Raw genomic sequence first — 19,107 nt, 5'->3', positions numbered from 1 at the left:
AGCATATCTGATTAATAAGAAGAAGGTTAAAAGAAGGTTAAATGCAATGTATTTTTAGTGACCTAAGAGTCCACCAGGCCAGATAAAATTTTTCTCATGATCAGAATGAATGAAGAAGTTGTGAATGCACATCTCCATTAGAACTTTTTATCAAAATTACACAGAATACTGGGAGATAGAGTAGAGCTCTTTTCTTATATTCATAATTACATATTGGGCATCCATTATGCACTTAATAAATGTTGTCATATTACTAGTGTTGTTGAGGGTGCAAATGAAGGTTGTATTAGTTTATTTTTTTTAGGGAAAGGTTAAATACGTGATTATTTGAGTAGATATTTCCCACTGGTAGATTGTGCTTTGCAAAGTGTGTCTAATAATTCTCTAGCTTGACATTGTTATCTGCAAATCCCCCACTGCACCTCCCTCCCTCCATCTACTAGGCTTGCTAGATTTCCCCAAAGCTTTGGTGTTACAGGTTTCCAGAGGTCATTAGATCTAGGACTCTGTTTCCTCCTGTGTGCCACAGGGATGACGACTCTGACCTTGACTTTAAGTCTCACAAGGCTCCTATTAAGCAAACAGGTAATACATGAAACGTATGTTGAAAAAAAAGTCACTAAACAGGTTATAATTTTGTGAACAGTGAAGTCTTTTGTTTTACGTACTTCTGTTTTTCTTCCTCCATGTTTGATTCTGGCACACAATGCTAAAATAATAAAATGAATATGAGCTTGAGAAGCAGATAGACTTGGATTTGAATCCTTTGTTCATCTCTTGCTACATGCAATATTGAGCAGTTGTTTAAAATTCTAATCAGTAGATTCTTAATCGGTAAACTGATGAGTCTCGTATGTAGCTCGTAGGGTTGTTGTGACACTTAAATGAAATAGAAAATAAACGTATCTAGTATAAGGAAACTCACAGTGTTCTTGGAGAAATGGCTAAATAATCAAATGAATGGGTTATTCCCTGTGCCTGGGTGGCGAGGGTAACTATATATTTTCTGAGGGAGTATGCATGATAGTATCATGATAGTATACTGAAAAAGTAAAGTAGCTATGCACAATGGAAGGATGTGTCTAAATAATCACAGGCTGTTTGAGCTATAAAACATCTGAAAAGTAACTTTATACGCTTTATTTTATAAGTGAAGGAAGCTATAATTAGAAGGATACAAGTTTTACCCACAGTCACTAGATATCTGCTATGCAAACTTATCAACATTTCAACAATTTTATAATTGTATTGCTTGGAAATATTATATTAGTTTTCTGTTGTTGCTATGACAGATTATCACCAACATGGTAGCTTAACATAACGTGAATGTATTATCTTATGATTCTGTAGGTCAGAAGCCCAGCACAGGTCTCACTGGGCTAAGACAAATGAGTCTGACTGTGTTCTTTTCTGAAACTTCTAGAGGAAAATCTATTTCCTTTTCTAGAGGCTACCCATTTCTTGGCTGTTGGTCCTTTCCTACATCTTCAAAGTCAGTAAGTTTGAATCTCTCTGACCATTATTCTGCAGTCGTATCTCCCTCTGACCACAGACAGAAAAGGTTCTTCTTTTTTAAGGATGCATGTAATTAGATTGGGCTCACCTGTATAACCCAGAATAATCTACCCATTCCAGGGTCCTTAAATTAGTCACATCTATAAAGGCCCTTTTGATAGGTAAGGTAACATATTTGTAGGTTCTGGTAATTAGGACATGGATATCTTTTGGGGACTATATTTCTGTCTACAGCACCTAGAATCATAACCTATCAGTAGCATCACTGTAACTTGCAGCCACCATTTTGCATAAGTAAGGTATTCATTGATAAGTGGCTGGTATGCTTTGGGAGGATATGTTCGTTTGCTAGAGCTGCCATAATAAAATACAAGAGGCAGAGTAGCTTAAACAACAGAAATTTTATTTTCTCACAGTTCTGGAAGCCAAAAGTCCAGGTGTCAGCAGGTTGGGTTTCTCCTAAGGTCTCTCTCCTTGGCTTGCAGGTAGCTGCCCTCCTGCTGCCTTTTCACATACCTCCTCACATGGTCTTTCCTCTGTGCATGTGTGTCCCTGATATTTCTCTGTGTGTCTAAGCTTCCTCTTCTTATAAGGACACCAATCAGATTGGATCAAGACCCATCTTAATCATCTCATTTTAACTTAATCATCCTCTTTAATGGCTGTATCTCCAGATATGGTCACATTCTTTTCTTTTAAAATTTTTATTGAAGTATAGTTGATTTATAATGCCGTGTTGCATGTGTACAGAACAGTGATTCAGGTATATATATATATATATATATAGAGAGAGAGAGAGAGAGAGAGAGAGAGAGAGAGGCACATTCTGAAGTACTGGGGCTTAGGGCTTCAGCATATGAATTTTGAGGAGAAACTATTGACCTCCTCACAGAGGACTTGAAAGGATTATTTATGTTTCTGTTTAAAAATGAAAAAAAAATACTGTTTATTTTCGTAAAAGATGATGACGATGATGATTGCAGGAGATTTACAGATTTCCAACAGATCTATTTATAGTGTGAAAAGTAAGGGCATTTCCAGTCTTCAGGTTGTTTTTACTGTTATTTTTTTTTAGCTAACTTCTAAGCTTTGTTGGCAGAATGGAGATGGAGTAAAGACACACACACACACACACACACACACACACAGACTCTTACACACATATTTATAGCATTGCAGGCTATATTATTAGCATCTAATTGCAGTACGTTGATGATATATTAGGTTCTATTTCCAAATCTTCACTACAGGAATGATACTTGGGAGAGTAGGAGTTAAAAAAAATTAAAAACGACTTTTACGTACAAACTATCCTTACAACAATCAGGTAGTCTTTTTTGATAATGGTGCTAATGGCCTCATTAGTATCATTTTAACAAGAAGAAACTAAAATGGGGAAAATTAAAGTTCAAAATCATATCCACTAGTTTTAATTCAAATCGGGTTTTTTGATTGTCATTTATCTAAAAGGAAGGATGCTTGTGAATCTATTTAGCCATCTTCTCATGCACTCTTTTGTGCACCCATGCATTCTCCAACAAAACCATTTACCTACCCATCCTCTTCCTCTTAATTTTTTTTATCAACACATTTATCCATTCATCCCTCCACCCATCAATCCATTCACCTACCCATTGATCAGTCAGACTTGGAAATGTGATTATTTCTGTGAAATCTGTGCTTTGGTCGTGACGCTCTGCTTTCCTAGGGAGGCTCTGAATGAGACAGTTTACAATGCTCAAGGAGTAGGAGTGGGTAACACAGCTAAGTTATTATCAGGCTTTTTGATCACAGAAAAAAATGATTCGCTAATGGCACACCCTATTCTATGGCCCAAACTAAATCCCAGGTTTATGTGTTTCATTTTTAACTTCAACTGCAATGTTCTTCCAAATTCATGGCATTTTGATTATCTCACAGTGCTTTTATAAATAGAGAATTTCAGAGAGAATAGATGACTGTCATTTGGTTATCCACTGTGTTCTTTCCCACTGTGATCTTGTCAATTTTTGGATAACAAGATATATCCTGTTTAGCAAGTAACGGTGATTACCACATCTGAAATCTATCTCATATTTTCAACTCCTATTAGGACTCTGGTTAATCAGGTTCTTTGCAAACATAAAGGGCATTGACACAACATTTTTATATTTTCTTTTTTCCTTTTTCCACAGTACAACTGAAGGCTTCACTGTAAACTGATCTTTGGATAATATCCTGAATATCTGTTTTAAATATCCATATCGGTTTAAAATCTACTTCTTTTGTTTGGCTAGTAATCCTGGGTGTCTTCTTTTAGTCCTGTTCACCTTGCTTATATTGTATATTACTATATTGTCTATTTATTTTGCACAAAGTTTCCCCCTCTCATATCTATATCTTTACTATATATATATCTATACATCTATTGAGACAAATTTTTTAAAGAAATCTGTGAAGAGTGATGGTTTAGTTGCAAAGTAAACATGCTCCAAAGATCTTTGTCTGAGAATCTCTCATAATTTATAGTTGAACTCCCAAGTCCTATGTCTGCTTTACTGTAAGACAAGAAATAGGACTGTGAGAGAGAATAATTTGTTATGTTTTCCCCAAATCAATCTTTTAGTGAGAATCTCTGTGGTCCTTCCACCCACCCACTCACCAGTATGTCCATCTGTTCATTCATGTATCCGTTCATAGTATTTAATGTGCTTTGGAACCTAAATGGAACAACGGCTGAGACTCTTACTCAGCTAGCCATCCCTCTATCTATTATTTTTTATGCATGCATTTCCCAATAAAACCATCTGTCTATCCATTTTCCTCCCCTTAATTCTGTTATCAACCAATTTATCCATCCATCCAATCATTCATTCATCCATCCACTCCTTGATCCATTCACCTAAATCTCTTTTTAGTAATAGGTCCACAATTACTATTCACCCACACTCTTGAGCACACAAGCATTTATTCAATGGCCCAATGCACATTAATCACCCTCCCCCTACTTCTAGGCTTACAGTTTTTGAGTAACAAGAAAGAAAAATGAAGTACATTTTAAATACCTTACAATTTTATTTGTCGATTACACGTCACTAAAGCTGAAAAAAAGTAAAAACTTCCAGATACATATACTATCATTACTTCCTGAGCAGGTGAGTAAGTACCAAATATGTGACTGTACGCTCAATATAAGAATGCCCGATGTAAGAGTTTAAGCCACTTTGTACCAAGATCATTTGACTCAAGAAGCGACATTCTTGGGAGAAAATATTTGCAAACCAAGCAACTGACAAAGGATTAATCTCCAAAATATACAAATAGCTCAGGCAGCTCAATATCAAAAAAACAAAAAGCCCAATCAAAAACTGGGCAGAAGACCTAAATACCTAAATAGACATTTATCCAAAGAAGACATACAGATGGCCAACAAACACATGAAAAGATACTCAACATTTGGAAGTGTATATATGTCAGTGCTACTCTTTCGCTTTGTCCCAGCTTACACTTCCCCCTCCCCATACCCTCAAGTGCATTCTCTACATCTGTGTCTTTATTCCTGTCCTGCCCCTAGGTTCGTCAGAACCATTTTTTTTTTTTTTTTTTTTTTTATAGATAGCTAGTGGGAAGCAGCTGCATCGCACAGGGAGATCAGCTCGGTGCTTTGTGACCACCTAGAGGGGTGGGCTGGGGGTGTGGGAGGGAGATGCAAGAGGGAGGGGTTATGGGGATATATGTGTACATATAGCTGATTCACTTTGTTGTACAGAGAAACTAACACAACACTGTAAAACAATTATACTCCAATAAAGATGTTAAAAAAAAAAGATGCTCAACATCACTAATTATTAGAGAAATGCAAATCAAAACTACAATGAGGTATCACCTCACACCAGTCAGAATGGCCATGATCAGAAAATCTGCAAACAATAAATGCTGGGGAGGGTGTGGAGAAAAGGGAACCCTCTTGCATTGTTGGTGGGAATGTAAATTGCTACAGCCACTATGGAGAACAGTATGGAGGTTCCTTAAAAAACTAAAAATAGAACTACCATGTGACCCAGCAATCCCACTACTGGGCATATACCCTGAGAAAACCATAATTCAAAAAGACACATGTACCCCAGTGTTCATTGCAGCACTATTTACAATAGCCAGGACATGGAAGCAACCTAAATGTCCATCAACAGAGGAATGGATAAAGAAGATGTGGTACATATATACAATGGAATGTTACTCAGCTATAAAAAGGAACGAAATTGGGTCATTTGTAGGTCCGTGGACGGACCTTGAGACTGTCATACAGAGTGAAGCCAGAAAGAGAAAAACAACTATCTTATATTAACACATATATGTGGAATCTAGAAAAATGGTATAGATGATCTTATTTGCAAAGCAGAAATAGAGACAGAAGTAGAGAACAAACGTGTGGATACCAAGGGGGAAGGGGCAGGTGGATTGAATTGGGAGATTGGGATTGACATGTATACGCTATTGATACTATGTATAAAATAGATAACTAATGAGAACCTACTGTATAGCACAGGGAACCCTGCTCAATGCTCTGTGGTGACCTAAATGGGAAGGAAATCCAAAAAAGAGGGGATATATATATATATATATATATAGCTGATTCACTTTGCTGTACAGTAGAAACTAACACAACATTATAAAGCAACTATACTCCAATAAAAAAAAAGGAAGTGACATTTCTTATATTCACTACAGAGTAATGTTGCATGTTGAAGTCTATGTTGTTAGATGTATTTTTCTTGGAAAGCAGTTCCAGGTTTGGCAGAACTTATCATTGTAATTCCAAAATTCAATCTCCACAAGAATCCACCCTATATGCAGTTTTACTTGAATATTTTGGCTCCTAAAAGGTATCATGCCTTTATCTATCACCTATTGTCACATTTTAATCATTACAAAAACCCTATAGATAGGTTGTTAAACCTGTTATTAAAGCATTTTACAAATAAGGACACTGAAATCTGGGGAGGTTAAGTAAACCGCTCAGTATCTTACAGTTTTTTCTATTTCTTATCAGGCTCTCATTCTGGTTCCCATAATCTGAATTACTACTATATTAATCTTTGGTTGCCTTAGAGAAACATATTGACTTCCAACCCTGTAAGATTTAATATGTTAACCAGGATGTTATCAACATACATAAGAAATTATGCGTCCAATTGAAAGGAGTTCATTGTCTTTCTTTTTTTTTTTTTTTTTTTTTTTTTACCTGTGGTTGCTTAAATATCGGAGCCTCCACCTCATTACTTAAAGGAAAAGAAAAAATCTGAGAATACAAAACTTAAGCATGCTAGAGCAATTTTAAGACTGTTTTTGTAGGATGGGCATACTTATGCTATTTTTTCCCATGGCATCATTATGGAATTGATCCATCTAATTCTCCTTTCTCTGAATCCTATCAACAAGGATCATTTGGCTTCACTTGTGTGTGGGTCTTTATATAAAGAGAAATTGCTCATCATGATCACTTAAATAGTCGAAATACTATTTATCACTGATATGTTGCCTTTAAAAAAATTGGGCTTGGGAACTTTCTTTGTTGGCGTCGGGCTAAGAGAGATGGATTTGCTATAAGGCTGACACATCATGTTTCCAAACCTATAAAGCTGCGGTCCAGACAAGATAGTAGCAAATTTGCCAAGGTCATGAATGTTGGCTTGGTAAACAGCTGGCCAGCCTCTTCTTGTCAATATTCTCCATTTGCATTCCTATTAGTTGAGCATACTGCTTTTCTATTTCTATGTCTACTCTTATTTCAGACTTTTTTAGGATGAACTGTACTGCATGATTTCATACAAATAGCTTCTAAATATATATAGGAAATTTCTACTGCCATATAGGGACAGAATAGAGAGGCTTCTCCATTCTGCCTCCTTCTCATCTAGTGAAATAGGAGGTCTCCAGACTAACTAGGTATGCGTTCCTGGGGATCTCTCTAGAATTATGCTAAAATGTGTATGCTCTGAAATCTGATTTACTGGGTTACATCTGGTTCTGTTATTTGTTAGTCATGTGAGCTTGAGAAAGTCCATACATTTACTGAACCTGTGCCTCTCATCCTGGTAAAATCACTGATAAGGTGCAGGAAGTTATGGTAGGTCCTGTGCAGACAAAACAGCAATTAGACTTTACTGAGCATTTGCTATGTACCATGTACAATGCTTGTTGTTGGAAGATTGTTGACTAATGTACCTAGAGGCCCTTTGTGGAACTTAACCATTTAAAGGAGTAGCACAAGTAATGCATTCCTAATTCTGACTATAATTTCAGGTCCCTGCAGCCAAAAGCAGCAGTTCACTCAGACTTGCTTCCAATTTTCTATTTCTCTGGGCACTGGTCCCCTTGGCCAGGTTAAGCTGTTCAGCATACACATCAGCAGCTGGCACGGAATGCAAAGACCACACTTCTGAGATATCAGGACGCTACACATTTGCCTCCTGTAAAACATTAGAATTTTTTTGTCAAAGTAGAGGTCACTTCCAGTGTAGGATGCTCTGTTCTAGTCTTTTAATCGGGGATTGTGTCTTCTTTAGCCTTTCACTCCATAAGACAAATTTAAGAGTCATTTGGTTTATATGAGAATGACTTTGAGGACTGTTATCATTTCACTGAATTTATTTCCTTAGAGTGTATGATCGTGAGAGTAAGTGCATGTTCCCAACTTGATCTTACTAATATGCTGGGGTGTTTTTATGTCTATTACCTGGCTTTAGTTTTATAATTTGTTTCTGCAAATTGTTAAGAGTGGAGTGACTGAGCCATAAAGAACAGACTTGTGGTTGCCTAGGGGGAGGAGGAGCAGTGGAGGGAAGGATTGGGAGTTTGGGGGTTAGCAGATGCAAACTAGTATATATAGAATGCATAAACAACAAGGTCCTAGTGTATAGCATAGGGAACTATATTTGATATCTTATAATAAACCATAAATGAAAAGAATATGAAAAAGAATATATATATATATATATATATATATCTGAGTCACTTTGTTGTACAGCAGAAATTAACACAACATTGTAAATCAACAATACTTCAGTAAAATAAATGAAAAAAAAAGAGTGGCATGACTGGCTGGAATGATTATTTAGATTTACTGATGTGGTATAACATTTCAGCATATAAAGGCATTTTACAAGTTATGTGGTCCATCCTAACATCTTCACCCCTCCTACCCCATCTCCCACCATCATGTGATGCTTCATTTAGCTCTAAAGCAGAAGAACCAGCGGTTGTCTAGTTCTGCTTGAATCCAACGATGGACTCAAACTCATTCTCGAATGGACCATTTCATGTTGGGTCAGCATCTTTTGTGAGATGTTCTATAGTGCACGGGAAGGCTGAACTACAAGTTAAAATAAGTAGGTTTCAAGTCAGACTCCTGGTCTTTGTTGTGGAAGAACGGTTCAGGAACATGAAAGTATCCTCTTCTTATACCCTCTTGTACTCTTTCTCTGCTGGCCCTTTCACTCTCCTAGCAGCCTAAATATGCACCTGATCTAGAGTGAATTCCTGCACTCTTATCATTTAGGTCAAAAACTTATACTGTGCTAGGTTTCTGGTCCCATCTTTGATGTTAATTGGTTATAACTTAAGGATTAGATTATCCGTCTGTTCGCTGACAGTATCTCCCTGACAGGCACCTGGTAGATAGGGAGAGTACAGTGTAAGATTTAATATTATTTAAGTGTGCTAAGCTTGCTGTTCTTTCCAAGGGAGAGCAGATTGATGAAAAACAGGCATCAGTGATAGAGATTCATGTTGTAGTGATCCCCGTTAACCCCTTTGGGTTTCAAAAGATGCTGATTCTCTCCCTGTAACTTAGACTTCTCTAAAGGAAGAGAGGAAAGTTGAGAAACCTCTTAGGATTTCCTTTTGGAGGGAGTGGAACTTCAAAGTAAGTTCTGATGTCAGAGCTACCGATTTTCCGATGAGGTGCTGATTTCCCCCATAGTTCACTGAATCCTACTCCTCATCACTCACTCTCCAGGAAAAGTTGGGCAGCATGGTAATTAAATCATTCTTTGGTATTAAAATAGGCACTCAGAGGAGAATTTATCTTCTCTAGGCTCTACTGTACTAGGAGTGCTGTAGTGTCCTCAGGAATCTTGTAGGAGAAGGTAGAAAAGTAGTTTGTACTTTTTTTTTTCTTTGACAGCCACAGGGGAGATAAGGGTGATTCTGTTGAAGACTGGGGTGGTGGGGGCTCTTATTCTGAGAACAGTGATGTGTGTATATTAGATACTTGTTGTCTGTTGTCCATCTGTTATTCATCCATTGCCATCCATCCATCCATCCATCCATCCATCCATTCATCCATCCATCCATCCACTCATGTTTCCATCGATGTTCCCTCTACTGTGTCTCAGTTGTTTTGCTGGGGGCTACAGTTGAATGCATATTTGAGGGAACTCAAGGGCTTTGCGTTTAGAGTGGATAAGATTTTAGCTCACTGAACCTAACTTTTCTAAATTTCTTTACTCTCTTCTTTAAATTACTGTTTTGAAAGTAAAACGAGGCAATGTTCTTTCCTTCCCTTCTTTTGCATTCACCTTACTTACTCCACAAATATTGTTTGAGCTCCAGCAACATGACAGGCACCTTACTAGGCAGTGGGAATGCAAAGGAGAGTGGAGATGCAAAAGCTTCTTCCCGTGGCTTTTAAAGTTTAAACTTGTATTTTAATTAAGGGATATTTTGAAAATATATGAAAGATAGTGAAGGTGTAATTATATTGATACTCACAATTCAACTTAATTATGTAGCAGTCCCGTTATTATCCCTCAAATCGAAGACTTAATATGCATGACTGGATCGCTCGTTGCATACCTGACACTCAGTGCTTCTCCTACGAGGCTGCTGTGAGTGACCACCGGGATCCGTCTGGTTGTAGATGAGACAGATCATGGGTGCTGGGCTGAGCTTGGGAACGCAGATTGAGGGAGCTTTGTGAATTGGTGTCTAAGTTTTCCCTCTGACCTCTTTCCCTTTGCTTCTGAGACTTTTGCTTATGGGCACACACGAAGCACTGTGATTTAGTAAAAAAAAAACTATTATGATGCCAGGCTTCTTACTGAAACCTTGTGTTTATGGACTCTTGTTGCTTTATAGTCAAATCTGAATTCTATCTTGCCTTCAAAACTCTGTGTAATCTGACCCCTGCCTTGCTCTTTATTCTTATTTCCTGCCTCTTCTCGTCTCCTGAAGTCAGTGCGATGTTAAATCATCTTTTCCCACTTACTATGCTCTCTCTTATCTCTGAATCTTCACCCATTCCCTCCCTCTTTGAGATCTGGAGTTTTCATCATTACTTGTTTGTAGTGGCCTTTTCTGTTCCTCCACGCTCCACTTTCTGAGTTAAGTAAACTTAATATATGCACTCAGACCTTTAGAGCATGCATTTGAATCCAGGAAATTTCCTTTAAAGCTTCTGCTGTTAAGATCGCCACTTGCTGATAGTACATTCTATGGAAAAGTTCCCTAAAAATCTCTGAATCTTAACTGTTTCATGGGTGAAATGGCAAAATGTTCTCTGGTTGGCTGTGAGAAAAACATGACAGTATACATGTATTGAATAAAATGTTTACCAGGTAATATGTAGTTAGTACGTGTGGTAGTAATAATAACAATAACAACAGAAAATATTTTCTGTTTATTTGTGTTTATCTCCCGCTAACCTATGGGTCTTTGAGGGCAGAGACCATGTCTGTGTTGTTTGCAATCATATTTTGTGCGCATTTAATCAGTGAATGGATGAGGTATTTTTGTACCACAGCCAGGCCAACCAGTCTTACCATCCCAGCCAGTTTGCATGTGGCCCCTTATGCTGCCCTAATTAGCAGAAGCAGCTCTTGGGAGAGATGGTCCTCACACTTTCAGGTGATGCACAATGTGTGAAAATGTGGTGCGTTTGGGATACCTTTGGTACCATAATCTCACAGAGAGCGTCCTGGGGTGGGATAAATTGACAAGAACAGTCTTGATGCATTGAAGTGAGCAGGTTTTAACAGATATGTGAAGACCAACCAAAAAAGCAGCAGCTTATCATCACGCATTCCAAAGCCTGAGGTCCAGATCTGGAGTTTTATGAGCGTTTGCTGCCTGTAAATTGCTATTCTTACATACCCACAGGTCTTTTATTTGTAATGTCAAGTTGGTTACCTGAACAAGCCATGTGCAAGAGCGTGTGTTTGAGTGTGCGTGATCCAAATAACAGGATGAAATGAATGAATACAGAAACGCAGTACTCTGCCTTTCAAGATCACGAGGGCTCTGGATTTTGCTGAGATTTGCTCAAAATAAATTTCAGGAGAAAGAGGAAGCACATGGTGTTTGCTGAGAGTTTTTTCAGGATGGAATCTTGGGAACTTTTCACTCAGCTTGCAACTGGGCTTTATTATAGTGTTTTCAGATAGTCGTACATAGTTGAGGATGCTATGAAGTAAAAATGGTTTTAGTTATTGTACACTTAATATGCCAACTTCCATTTTTCTCTATTTTTCAAATAGATCATCTCAGATTCTAAAATCAATTCTGCAGGGTAGATGTTTTATCCCCATATTAGAGGCAAAGTAACTGAAGCTCAAATAAATGCGTTAATTTCTCCAGTTTATATAGTTAGAGAGACCTGAGTCTTAGCTTTGTGGTTTTTCAAAAACCTATGCTTTTCCCTTCTCCCTCAGTTATTTCTAAACACAAAGGATCATCAAAACCTGGGAGTACGATACGATTTACTAATCAGAGGCTATTGATAAATATAAGGAAAATGTGGTGCAAATAAGTTCTAATATAAGTAATAGTAGCAGCATTTTGAATGTCTTAATTTTTAATAGCAAAAATGTGATGGACAAGAGTGACACATACCAATACCTCTGTGTCTCAGGAATGCCTGTATATGAATGGAAACATCCATGAATCATATTTTATTCAAAATTTTCTTTTTTAATAAAAATGCTAATGGAATGTTAAAATGCACATAAATTAAAATGGTCATAAATTAGGATTAATATCATATTAATGAATTATAATCCTACATTCATTAAGATAAAGTGGCATTTCAATATTTGCTCTTGTTAATAAGTTCAATACAATAAATGAAAGGGATACATTTTGAGATTCAGTAAGTATCTGATGTAATCTTACGCTTTAGCTTTTTAAAGTATTCAAAAGTAAAATAGGAGCTCTAGATGCATTTGGATGCTTTGTTGCTGTTTTATGTCTTTTAAAAAATCTTTTCATGTATTGAGGCACTAAATGCAATTTAAATTGGCAAAGAACGCAATCACTGAATGAAAGTGATCCCAAGAGAATGCAGTGTCTTTTGAGCTTCTAGGAGTTTCTTTGCACAAGACTTTTTTTTCAATATATACATATGTATATTTTTTAAGGAGCAAGTGTTTGAAATCTCATGATGCAAGAACTATAACTATACTGGCATTTAAGTAACTGGATTAAGCTGAAAATATGTACATTTGAGCAGTATTTTGCAAATATAATTCAATTAATTTTCCTTTTAAAAATACAAACTAAAAATATATATATTCTTGTCTTATTTTAGTGTTTTTAATAGGAGTCAACATAGTATAAAAAAGAAGCACCCTGTATCAGGAGTCTCCCTCTAAAGAATAAACTGTGAAAATTTGAAAGCCAGGGATTCTGTTTTCCCCAGTACCTACTAAAATGTTTTAGGCAGAGTAGGTGTTCAATAAATATTTGTTGCCATGATCTAAGATGGATCTGGATCCCTGCTGCAAAGTTTTCATTTCTCTAAGAAGTCCCATTTCTGGAAAATGTGCTCCCATAATCTGGCCTCAGTCATCTTTGTAAAATGGGGATAATTTCCCTGGACCAGAAGAATTGTGTAAATCAAAGGGGAAAAAAAAAGACTTACATAAACATAAGATCTTAATATATATCAGATTATTAGAATTATTTCTGTTTTTATGAATATAGCAGCCAGATCTGAGTTGAATTTTAGGTCTACTGCACTTGATTCCATCAAATGGAAACCTTGAAGATGTTATAATATGCCTTGTCAAACTTCCCTTTTCTCATGTTTCATATGATATATTCTAACTCAGTGACTTTTGGAAGAATTACGGGGATTATCATATGAGAAGTGATTCATATAGTTCTTGGCACACAGATAGTAACCCATAAAAGGTAACTAATAATAATAACTTTCAATAAATGTATTAACAAATTAAAAAGCATACATGTATTTTTGTATTTTCTCCTGGTCTTTTTATCATTGTAAATGCATATCAGTTTATACTGAACAGGTAAATGTATGAATAAATGGAAAGAATACATATATTTTAGTGTTTTCTCCTCAATCTTTTTATCATTGTAAATGCATGTCAGTTTATACTGAACAGGCCAGAGTATATTTTTAAAGTGTTCAAACATATTTGTCTGAATTTCATTATATTTTACTTGATAGGCATACAGTTGCATAGACTCTTTGTACAGCTACTGTTAGCAGACATTGATGAAGTTACAATCAATGTAGAAAGAGACAACTTTATATTGAAACATGAGTTAGTAAAACATACTTTGCCAATTGCCACATCACTAACCAATGTCCCTTTTTGTTTTAGCTACATACAGACCTGGATCCTGGGAGCAAAAAAATCAAATATATCCTATCAGGCGATGGAGCTGGGACTATCTTTCAAATAAATGACATAACAGGAGATATCCATGCTATAAAAAGACTTGACCGAGAGGAAAAAGCTGAGTACACCCTAACAGCTCAGGCAGTGGACTGGGAGACAAATAAGCCTCTTGAACCTCCTTCTGAATTTATTATCAAAGTTCAAGACATCAACGACAATGCACCAGAGTTTCTCAATGGACCCTATCATGCTACCGTGCCAGAGATGTCCATTTTGGGTATGTATGCTTCCAATTTCACAGAACTATTAAGAATCATCTTTAAAATAGCTCCTGGCATCAGGGATAGTGTGTGGCTGAATAAAAGACATTTATTACCGTCTTATCTCTAATTTGCATTTCCAAATCCCCTTTTCTGGCCTCAGTTCCATAGCTCAATAGCTTTAGTCCCTTAGTAATAGGAACTGACGAAGCAGTTTTATTAAAATATCTCTCCTTACACGACAGTGCTTCAATAGGCTGAATTCGTATTCCTCTCATAGACTGTAGTTCGAGTATTGTTACTGAGGCGGATTTATCAAGATTTGTTCCAACATGCCAGACTAATCCCATTGATATTTTCTTGATGTTTAATTATTTGTTTGTATATATTCACATGCAGATGCAGCACACAGAGAAACAGAAAACCGTCTAGGTCTGTAGTCAGCCAGATATTGGATTGAGCTGGTGGGTCGAGTCTAGAGTGAATTAGGAAATCACAGTTACCAGAGGCTTCTGAGCTGTGGGCATCGTACTTTAACCGAACTTTTTAAAGGAGCATTGCTATCACCAAGGACTCACTCCCACTTTTTCTGAGCCATTGAAATATTCATTATACTTTACAGAACAGAATATATTTCAAAACATGATTTTCTACTTTTTCCTCCCCTTTTTGGATTTGTTTTATCCCCAGACTCTGGCCTCGATAAAGGAAATCCCTGACCCCAGACTTTATACTGACCCCAGACTTTATCCCTGACCCCAGACTTTAAAAGGTATTTTAGAGCTCTTCCTGGTCTGACAAAAGTAGTAGGTAGGGTCCAAAATCCAGGGGATTAATATCACTAAAGTCATTCCTAAGTGTGCAGTGGATGTAAGGGATACCCTAGTTTGTTTCAAATTGCATTTAAGACAGCCTATAAGGATACGTGCTATGCAGTAAAATCACATAAATTAACAGCAGGTGAACAAGATGTGATAAATAAAAAAAACACAAGTGGAGATATAAATTGAAGGCCAAAATTAGGTAAATAGTTTGGCTTCATTTGATCTCTTCTTTCTTAACCCACAGTATAACTTTGGTAGATACACCCATTACAGCAGCAAATCAGAACTGACCTCAGGTCTTCACATTTTACCCATGTATTTCTCCTGCCGAGACTCCCCTTTTCTATCTCTTTTGTGAGGAATCCTATTATTGTTTATTTTTTCCTTCTTATCAAAATCAAATCACTCCTCTATGGCTGGCTGAAATGACACTTTTTCTAGGGAAACTTCTAGGTCTTTCTAGCAGGACTTTATCTCTCTACCATCACTATTACCACAGAAAGAAACCCACAAACAAGCAAAAACACATTCATGTTTGTACTTCTTCTAGATTCTGCCATGTAAATAGGGACTAAGAAATACTATATATTTTTTTTCTCTCTTTTTATTTTCCTCTTATTTGATCAACTTATTTAGGCCAGAGAACTTGCCTAATCCATCTTTTCATTCAGGTTTGTGTGAGATGGTTTTAAAGGACTATTACCAGCTGTAATACACACAGAACACTTAATCTTAATTGCTAATGAATGAAGAACAGGAAAGCTGCTATTTTTGCCTCATTATTATGATTTCTACATCTTAATGACCAAGTCTATATCTATTCATTGTAAATGTGTCAGAGGCTTCCATGCCTGTGTGTATGAGTTATGTGCCTGATAAGTATGTTGAGAAAAAAAAAAAAAAAAAAGCCCCCAAACGTCTGCAAACTTCAAGGTCAATTTCAGCTAAGACAAAGAATTTAAAGATATTATTAGCTACATAACGCAATGTGTATGTGCACCTATGCATGTTTCCTCTATCTAAAGTATTTTTCTTGATAAGAGTGTAGCAACTAAAAGAAATAATCTACACTAACTTTACACAGTTATTTTTAAAAATGCTTAGCTTGTGACATCTCTTCTAAAAACCACATGGAATATGCTGCAGTTGAAAGTGTGGGTTTTGAAGTTAGGTGGATGAAATCTTGAATCCTGGTTCTATCCCTTATTATCTGGTTGACTTTGAAGTTCAAGGAGGTTAAACTGTTTCTTGTTTTCCTTAGCTACAATGCAAAGATAACAACTTGCATCTTGCTTTCATTGTTTGAGAACCGCGTGATAAAATACAAAGTCAGGGTGCGCCATGAAGTAAATAAGTGTTCAATAATTGGTTGTTGTGGTTTTAAAAATGATTTTTATTAATCGATTTCCCATCGTACCTTTGGACCTTTCCTCTGTATCGATTATACAGAGGTGTCTGGTTTCTGTTTGACTCCAGCCTCTCTGGTTAAAGAGAGGCAGAGGCAACTGCACTATTTTATTGTCAAGTGTGAATTATTCCCTTCATTTCCATGAAGGTGAATATCAGGATGAAGGTCGGCTCCTATCTCCTTTCTCTCCCCATTACCACTGTTCTCTCCCAGCCTGTCTCTTCCCTCCCCTCCTTCCTTCTTTCATTTTTCTTCCTTTGCTACTGCAGAAATGCCGACACCTGCACCTGTACACCCTGAAGAATGCCAGCAAGGACTGGGGGATTTCATTGTGCAGAAAGTGAAAAGTAAAATTCTAATTGAGAAATTTACCAATATTACATTGAAATGAATGTGATAATCAAGAACCGTCTGCCAGTTGACAAGCTGTCAGGACAAAACACACATATATATTTGCCCAAATGGCAGCCAAATTATTTTAGAAATATCATATTTGGAAGCTGTAGACAGAGCTCTTTTATATTCTACTGTGAATTTCAGAACTTGATGAGAATTCACTTTTATAGCAATACCACATAAAGAGTGATGTGCAAGCTTGTCTGGTTTTTACTGTGGATCCCAAACTAGCATCGTTGAAGTTGGTTTTTCAGTGAAAATGTGCCTACACTTATTAAGTTCCAGGCACTTTAAATAGATAATTTTTTTTGCTACTGGATATTAGAGTGAGGGATACTTAACCCTGATTGTGTGTCCACACCTGGGTTCAGGTAAAATGAACTTTGTATTTAGCTTCGAAGTAGAATCTCAGATTATTTGACTGCAGATTTTCTACTTGTGTTAGTGACATGACCCATCTAAGCCTCATCTTCTCTACCTGTGTAGTGTGTACAAGCATCCCTACCTAAGAAAGTATGTTTGGAAAAATTCAATGATTATATTTAAATAACTTGGCATAGCATCGAGTTGGTGCTCAATTGATATTAGTTTCTTTACAAACATCCATTTTCAAGCTGCTTCTGCTAGTATGATTCAATAAATTGCGTATAGGATATGAATGCCTTGGTCAGTGAAAAATTGCTCGACAAGCCTTAACTTTATGTTTCGCAGTTGTACATGTTGGAATGAAGCCTATTTTATTCAAAAGGGCATATTAGTGAAGATGGGAATAAAAGGATCAGAAAGCCAAGTAGGGCTTACGCTGGTGGGCATGATTGCATTGTTGAGTACACAGTTATATAAAACACAGCACTGGTGGTTTTCTTAGTTTTCTTTGAGATTCAAGACTACTCTTATGATGATCAATATGTATTAAAAAGTTGCTATATCCCCAAAGCTGTGTTAAATGCTTGCAATATTCACAACAATCCTACATTAGTACCGATGTTAACTTCTCTATTTCTCTTTATTTTTAATCAGAAAAAATAGGGGAAATAATAGCTAATCCAAATCCAGATATTAAGTGGGAGAGCGGATTTAAATTCAGACATCTGGCTCTTCCTCCCGTGGGTTTAACCAGTATGCTGTACTAATTTTTGATAATATCTCTAGAGAATTTTGTTTATATATGCCCTACGGTTCTGCTGCCTATTTATAATAGTTACTATTTTTCCAAGGTGGAAGAGCTCTTGAGGTCAGCATACTTTGCAAATTAAATTGAGGAGCTGAGACAGGAGTTGGACAAAGAGAAGTTTGGGTGAAGTATTACACAGTGTTTAAATAGGAATATTAAGCACATTAAAAATGTAAGAACAATACATCACATAGAAATTCAAATCACAGTACAATTAATTGAGAGCCATGTGGTGACTAACTGGGGCTGAAGTGCTGTTAATATGTTAAAGATAAAAACTACAGAGAGTAACCGGGATTGACTCTGGATTTCCTGGTACTGAATGCAAAAAAAGAATGCACTCTCCATCAAAAAATATTAATCAAAAAACCAGAAGGTCAAGAGATTACTTAGTAAAATATATTTTGGAAAGGCAAGTCTCACTGCTTTCCAAAGGCTCATAACTGAAGAGGTCGAGGCTGTCAGTACACAGTATGCAAGTGAACTTACTCTACTTGAAACAGTAACTCAGCCAAAAGGAAAATGCCAGCATTTGAAAACAGTTTGTGTTGTCCCTTCTATGTGTCATTCTCACTCTCCTGTCTTCTCTTACCATTAGTAGTATGTCTTTTCTTTGTAATTTTGTTCTTTTATGGTAAAAGTCTTCAAATCCTCTTTTGGAGGAAGGCCCATATAAAATACATTCTATTTCTTTTGTGCTGTTCATTATCTTTAATTTGGAATAAATTTAATCTTAGAGAAAAGTTGCATTTGTAGTCCAAATGTATTTTTCCTGAACTATAAGTGAGTACATTGCTGCGATGATGCCCCATTACCATGAGATAACTCAGTCAGTCTTTGCCACATGGGTGTTTTCTCTACACAAGCACAATACAGCCATCAAAATTAGGAAATTAATAGTGATACA

At 36.6% G+C, this 19,107-nt stretch overlaps 1 protein-coding gene across 1 annotated transcript in view; it reads left to right on the top strand.

Moving 5' to 3' along the window:
• Positions 1–19,107, top strand: part of CDH8 (cadherin 8) — a 369,599-nt gene that overhangs the window by 101,070 nt on the left and 249,422 nt on the right. Inside the window, exon 2 of the mRNA XM_065898690.1 lies at positions 14,121–14,415. Within this exon, the coding sequence (XP_065754762.1) occupies positions 14,121–14,415 (295 nt within the window). The remainder of the gene's footprint in view (positions 1–14,120; positions 14,416–19,107) is intronic.

This window comes from Phocoena phocoena, chromosome 20 (genome assembly GCF_963924675.1).
Source record: "Phocoena phocoena chromosome 20, mPhoPho1.1, whole genome shotgun sequence".
Taxonomy (NCBI): domain Eukaryota; kingdom Metazoa; phylum Chordata; class Mammalia; order Artiodactyla; family Phocoenidae; genus Phocoena; species Phocoena phocoena.
This window is presented reverse-complemented; position numbering and strand designations above follow the sequence as displayed.